The sequence below is a fragment of the Poecilia formosa genome, unplaced genomic scaffold, assembly GCF_000485575.1.
Source record: "Poecilia formosa unplaced genomic scaffold, Poecilia_formosa-5.1.2 Scaffold312, whole genome shotgun sequence".
Classification (NCBI taxonomy): Eukaryota; Metazoa; Chordata; class Actinopteri; order Cyprinodontiformes; family Poeciliidae; genus Poecilia; species Poecilia formosa.
Window position 1 is genome coordinate 17,911 of NW_006800251.1, and position 6,942 is coordinate 24,852.

General features: G+C 39.5%; 1 protein-coding gene across 3 annotated transcripts in view; it reads left to right on the plus strand.

Annotated features, from left to right (window-relative positions):
- hnf4a (hepatocyte nuclear factor 4, alpha) overlaps positions 1-6,942 on the plus strand; it is a 27,091-nt gene that overhangs the window by 13,345 nt on the left and 6,804 nt on the right. Inside the window, exons 1-3 of one of the 3 annotated variants that reach the window (XM_007572944.2) lie at positions 2,465-2,794; positions 4,013-4,187; positions 4,276-4,370. In XM_007572944.2, the coding sequence (XP_007573006.1) occupies positions 2,707-2,794; positions 4,013-4,187; positions 4,276-4,370 (358 nt within the window). In that variant the 5' untranslated portion in view covers positions 2,465-2,706. Of the gene's footprint in view, positions 1-2,464; positions 2,795-2,977; positions 3,461-4,012; positions 4,188-4,275; positions 4,371-6,942 lie in introns of those variants that run through there. The other 2 variants (XM_007572945.2, XM_016661123.1) reach the window with 2 other exon arrangements.

Consider the following 6,942-nt stretch of genomic DNA (forward strand, 5'->3'; position numbering starts at 1 on the left):
ATTTTTATGAGTGAAATAATCTGCCAAAGAAACTAGTATTTTTTTCCTCAATATTAAGGAATTATTTTTCTAAAATATTGCTCCTATTTTTTGGTGAAAAAATTACTTGTAAGTTTTGTCTTACAAGATATAAAACTAAGATAGTATGTACTCAATTCATTGCAATATCTTTCCACCAAAGCACAAAGACTTTATAATAATCATTTCTACTTCTGAAACGAAATTACTTATTTTAAACTGTCCTGAATGTAAAAACTTTAAAAACTGAGATGTTTGGTTTAAAAAGTAAAACATTTTCTGTAACATTTTTAAGACGAGGTGCATTTTTGCATTTCAAGATAACAGAGTTGAGCATGGTGATTTTTTAAATCACCATGATTAATCATGATTAGTCATGATTAATCACTGTGCTAACGCATGATTAACTTGATTAAATATTTTAATTGACTGATACTAGGGCTGAAACGACTCCTCAAGGCGGGGACATTATTTGCGTTGCGCGGAGCTCTCACTTCCAGAAAGCTAAATGTTAGCGGCATAGCATCCAATTTTCAAGTTTGGACCGTGGGGATTTTATTGAGTGATGACAATGCCTGGGTTTTCATCGTTTTTGAGGGACCAATAACCATCCTTAAAATGACTGGCGTGATGCCTGGAGTATGACAGCCTTTCTCCTCCGGGAGCTGCTGGTTCAGGGCGAATGACTGAAAGACGCTGCGGGACTATTTATATGTGAGCAAGACTGAACACGACGGGCGGCTGAGTAGTTGATTCAGGCCCGGAGTCAGCCGTGCTCCCCTGGACTGGAAGTTGTTTGTTGTTTTTACCTCAGAGTGACCAGCTCTCTGTTATTGCTATATCGATTTGATACAGTAGGGGCTTTCGCACTTCCAATATCTGTGCCTTCTGTCACTTTTTTAAGTTATTAAAACGGTTTAATTCTTGTTAACACGTCGTGATCTGTTTTTCCGAGCCACCTTTAAACGCAACATGAGCGCTAAGACGCTCGCGCCGGCTTTACGTCTGTGCTGTGTAGAACTCAGGTTAGAATCATGGCGGCAAACCAGCAAAGCGCAAAGAACTTTGCACAGTTTTTGTCCGACTGAGTTGAGTAATGCTGCTGGAGGCAGGTAATGTTTGCTAAAAGATGACGAGCTAATACCAATACAGCACCTTGAGCTAACAAGTACAGGCTATTGATGTTCAACAGTGGGTAGTACTTGTTACATTTACTTGAGTAACAACGGTACTTAAAAGAGAAGTTTTACTCCGCTGTACCTTTTATTGTGCTTAAGTAATATTATTATTGCTATGTAGATTGATTTTGCCCCCCAAAAATAAGCAGATGCCCTCCCTTTTAAAGTCATCTGGAGCCGGGGCTATGATGTTTACAGTGTAAGTGTAACTTTACGGACTAACCGCACAATAAATTTCATGTATCTGAACAAACGGGTGGCGGAGCGCATCGTGGTGGTACATTGGTGGTAGATGGTGCCGTAAATATCCAGTATTGCTCCCTCCGTTCGTCCCCTGGTCCACCGGTCGTGTCTTCCCCCCGCCAAATCCTCTACATTAGGTTTGCTCGTTCGTCTTTGCCCCCCGGACTTACGTTCGTCTGTCCCCTGGTCTATTTCCTCCCCTCTTCCCCCATCTTACGTTTGTTTGCTCGTCTGTTTACTCGATTACTAAAACATTTGTTTACAACAACCCCAGTTGACACACTAATTAAATACATGTGACAGTATATATCAGTATCTTACTTAGAAAACATAACTATGCTTAATTTTGCGCGAATCTCAAATTACTGCTCCCACACTGCAAAAACACAAATCCTTACGAAGTAAACTTATTTTGGTTTCTAGTGTAAATATCGTTGTACACTTGAACTAAGACAAAACTAACACATTTTCAGCTAGATATAGGAGCTTGTTTTCAGTCAATAATTCCTTAATACTGATGAAAATGTCCAGTTCTATTGGCAGATAATTACACTAATGACATGGGGAAAATGTCTAATAATGAAATAATCTGCCAGTAACACTATGTTTTCACACAGTATTAAGGGACTATTGACTTAAAACAAAACTGCATATGCTGAAAAGTTAGTTTTGTCTTATTTCAAGTGTACCAAGATGTTTGCTCTAGAAACTGAACCAAAAATACTTGGTGAGATTTTGTGTTTTTGCAGTGAAAAGCAAATTGTAAGTCACTGCTCTTGAAATAAAAGAAAACTATGATATTTACACTAGAATTGAGACAAAAATTCTTGGTAAGATTTTGCATCGTAAAGAGATTGTTTATCCCACTTCTGAAGGAAAATTATGCAGAGGTGGCTGATATTGAAGTTGTGCTATCTCTGCTTAAAAAAAGGAAAAAAAGAGGCAACCCTGTGATTCACCTCTGGAGCGTTTAGTTAACCATCAACCGAGGAGTCACTCCACCACTCCGATGGTTAGCGGTACAGCAGGACTGCTCTCAGTCACTGTTCTCCGTTCTGACAGCGGCGGGTCTTCATCACGCCAAGCCAGGACTAAGACCGGTTCTGTTTCTAGGCGGGGCTAGGCCAAAAGCCACCAAGGGAGGGGGCAAAATTAGAGGTGTGAGAAAAGAAAGGAGGTGGAGGAGGGGGGCATTAGCTTCTTGGACAAGTCTTTCTGCCCCACTGTCAGGTAGTTGAGACTTCCTTTGCCCAAACCAGTGGTAGACATGGACATGGCAGACTACAGCGAGGCTCTGGACCCGGCCTACACCACGCTGGAGTTCGAAAACATGCAAGTGCTCCCCTTGGGTGCAGGTGAGTCTCATATATGCAGCTCTGGCATTGAACTTTGAAACTTTTACTGATTTAAAACTTTGTTCAGAGGCGAGTTCTGGCAGGAGGTGATAATGTGGGGTCATTTGTCCATCTGCCCCCTTCACTCGCATGGGATGACCCTGTTGCAGCGGCACTCTTTTATCACCTCGGGGTGCGATAGTAAAACATTAAGAGCTTTGCTTTTATGAGATCGCCGTACTCCTTTAGCACATGGAGGTCAGGGCTGTGCGAGCGGCTCTGACCTGTTCCAGCTTGCACCATGACTCGGTGTGACTCCCGTAACGTTGGATTGATATTCACCCTGAGATGAAGCAGTAGCCGGAGTATCATGATCGCCCTTCTCTTGTTACAAACCGTCTGTTCCCACACTGTTCAAGCTGGAGAGAAAGGGATGAAGTTCTTCGATTCGTCCTTAAACTGACACGGACCTATTTGTACAGGCAGTCTCCCATGACAACACGGCTTGGATCCTGATTCCGAAATTCCCAAAGAGAGTTAAAGACAAGAAACTGAAACCAATAGGGCAACTTTTTATGAAAATGTTTTTCTCTACACCAAAGATTTCAACATAGCTTCTCATTGATTGATTTCGCCTCATGATTGTAGCTAAAGAGAAAACTGTCTCCAGTGATTATCTCCTCCTAGGTAATCAAACCAACATCAATTATCCTCTGTTGACTAACTGAATCACTCGGGAAGGTAAAAGACTTCCAGGCGCTCTGGATTGTTGTTTTTGATTAGAAACAGTGGAGCCAATGGTTTTTTTGTCTGCCCTTTCATGCCTTTTAGCAAACACTGGTGATCAAACAATGCAAAAAAGACAAAATCCTACCAAGCATTTTTGGTCTTGTTTCCGGTGTAAACATCTTGGTAAACTTGAAATAAGAGAAAACTAGAGATGGGTGCTTGTTTTACGTCAATAACGCTGTAATATTGACGAAGTATAATTCCTTAATAAACTTTTAAGGAATTATAACAAATGACTTACCTAAAACAAGCTCCTATATCTTGCTATAAAGTTACTTTTCAGCTAGTTTTGTCTTATTTCAAGTGCTCTGCACCAGAAACTGCACAAAAAATACTGGGCAAGATTTGGTGTTTATGCAGTGAACATTTTTCCACAGGCTTTTGGCATCAGGTCACCTTGTTACAGTATACGTCCAAAAGCTCATGGCGCAAGTTTTCTGTCCGTCTTAGACTCCTCGCCGGCTGAAAGCGCCAACATGAACGCCACGGGCCACCTGGCAGCAGGCAGCTTGTGCGCCATATGTGGTGACAGAGCGACGGGGAAGCACTACGGGGCGTCCAGCTGCGATGGCTGCAAGGGCTTCTTCAGGCGCAGCGTCCGCAAGAACCACATGTACTCATGCAGGTGAGAATGGTGAAATTGGAGAAACATTAATGTTGCGTTTGAAACTCTGGCATCACTAGCAAAACCTGAACAAATATCTGTTTTTCAGGTTTAACAGACAGTGCATTGTAGACAAAGACAAGAGAAACCAATGCAGATACTGCAGACTGAAGAAATGCTTCAGAGCTGGAATGAAGAAGGAAGGTATGATCGCTTAAAAACATCCTGCAGATAACTAAATCTTGCGTCTGACTAAACAGAAGCAAATCAAAAACAAAATTTCCATCAGAATCAGCAAGTCAGAGCCTCTCTGCAGAATTGATCTGACTCGTCTCTGGGTGTTGCAACACCCAAGAGAGTACGGCTTTGTTAATGTTCACTCTGCAGAGCAGAGGAGTCTCCAACCAGCTTATGCTGAGCAAACATTTCCAGGCAATAATGGTCATATACTGATAAACATAATAACCTCTGAAGACTCATTTTTCTTTGCAGTGTCTCCACATTCAGCCTTAGACAAAAAAACAAATCAACACTTCCGATTTTTCTGCCAGTTTTATCTCAACCTGAGTGCAAAAAAGAAAAATCTGTTTTAAACAGGATCTTGTGATTAAACCACAGCAAAAACACAAAATCTCACCAAATATTTTTTAAAGAAGTTTAGTTTCTAGTGCAAATATCTTGAAAAAGACAAAACTAACTTACAAGTAACCTTTCAACAAGATATAGGTGCTTGTTTTAAGTCAATAGTTTATTGACTTAAGGAACTATTGTCAATATTTTACTTATAACAAAACATTTTGCCCATGTGTCATAAGTCAAATGACCTGCCAATGTAACCAGTACTTATTTGTCAATATTAAGGAATTATTGACTTTTAAACAAGTTTACATATTTTGCTGAAAAGTTGCTTGTAAAGGTAGTTTTATCTTATTTCAAATGTGCATTTTGCACTAGAAACTAGACTGAAAATACTTGGTAAGAGTTAGTGTTTTTTGTGAAGCACGTTGTATTTCACTACTGAAGCTGCACTGCTCAGGGTGTGAAAAGACAAACAAGAGAATTGACAGCCCCAGTTTTATTGTATATTACCTCTGGCTTTGTTACTAAACAGAGTGAACTGATCTAACACTTTTCTGGCCATACTGACTTCTCAAGGCAATTTGAGCCAGATTACTTCACTTATATCAGTCTGAAATTAAACCAACAACTTTTAGTTGAGCCACAGCCATCATGATCTGGTGAAAATCCCAGAAACTTCTTTTTTTTTAGTTTGGTCTTATTTCAAATCTACCAAGATGTTTGCACTAGAAACTAGACAAAGAATATTTGGTAAGATCCATCCACCCACCAACCTATATTATTGTAATTAATTAGACACAAGAAAACTAGCTGTATGTTTCTGTAGGAACTTCACATTACACAATTTATAGCATGTTTTGTTGGATATTTAGAAATGGCTAAATGTTGGTTACTTTCAGTTATACTCTGAAAAGTCCGATGTGACTTTTCACCCAATTAACTTCAGCTGATAAACAACATAGGCGTCAAGTTTGGCTGATTTTTTTACTTGTTTGGTGTACAACTGTGACTTAGAAGCAATTGATGACACTTTTATTTTTATGTACTTAAATGTTTGCTATCCGTCTTAACAAAAAGCTCCTTAAACATCCGCAGTGAGACTCCAAACTAGAAACATTATGAGGAAACATCACTTTGGTATTATTATCTCTAGCTTTTTTCTGGTTATTGTCAGTTAATTTTAAAATCTTAACGTATGGTCAAGCTTCCGAAATTCATTTAGTCTTTAAAATAATGCAGCTAGGGCTGAAAAATAAATTATTGAAATAATTGTCAACTAATTACTTAATTGATCAATTAACTGGAATATACACTCTATAAAGTCCATTTGAGCAGTAATTAAGCCAAAACTTATACATTTTGCATGTAAGATAAAATACCTTAGTATGTAAATAGGTTTTAACCAAAACTCCTCAATTGGCATTTTATTTTAGCTTCACCTGGTTCAGACTGACTAAAGGAATGCTATGTAATCTGATTCATCATCAGAATAATAGATTTCTAAAATAATTGTTGGTTGCAACCTAAATACAACATGGTCCTTTAAGTCAATAGGACCTTTTTGCACTGGCAGATTATTCCACCAATTACAAGACATTTTCCCACTTTATAAATGAAATAATCTGCAGTGGAACTAGTACGTTGTCATCAATGTTCAGGAATTATTTACCTAAAACAAACTCCCACCACTTGCTGAAAAGTTGGTTTCATCTTATTTCAAGCGTACTGTTACGACTGGCTCAAGGTCATAAAAATGGGAGACCATGCAGTGGTTAAAGTGCATAAAAAGAAATATTTATTAAGAAAAACAACAATGGATTGTGGATGTCAGTATGAGTGGTGCAATGCTTGGATGTGGTGCATGAGTGCATATGGAAGTGTTGAAGTGCAAAAACAAAGACAAACTCAAATGTCCAAAAGGAGGGGAGCTGAGGCCGACAGCAGAGAACCACAAGCACCAAGCGGCAGAGTGGAGGCAACCCCGAAGGTGGAGACAGCCAGGCTTAAATACTCTGCGCTCCAAATCAACGGACCAGCAACACCCGCAAAGGTGCACAAAGACAGACAAAAGCACCTGCAACCCAGCCCACAAGGCGCAGGGCCGTAACAGTACCAATATATCTGCTCTAGATATATTGGTATATCTAGAGCAGATATACCAGCAGATGTGCAGATGTGATTTTTTGCAGTGCAAAAA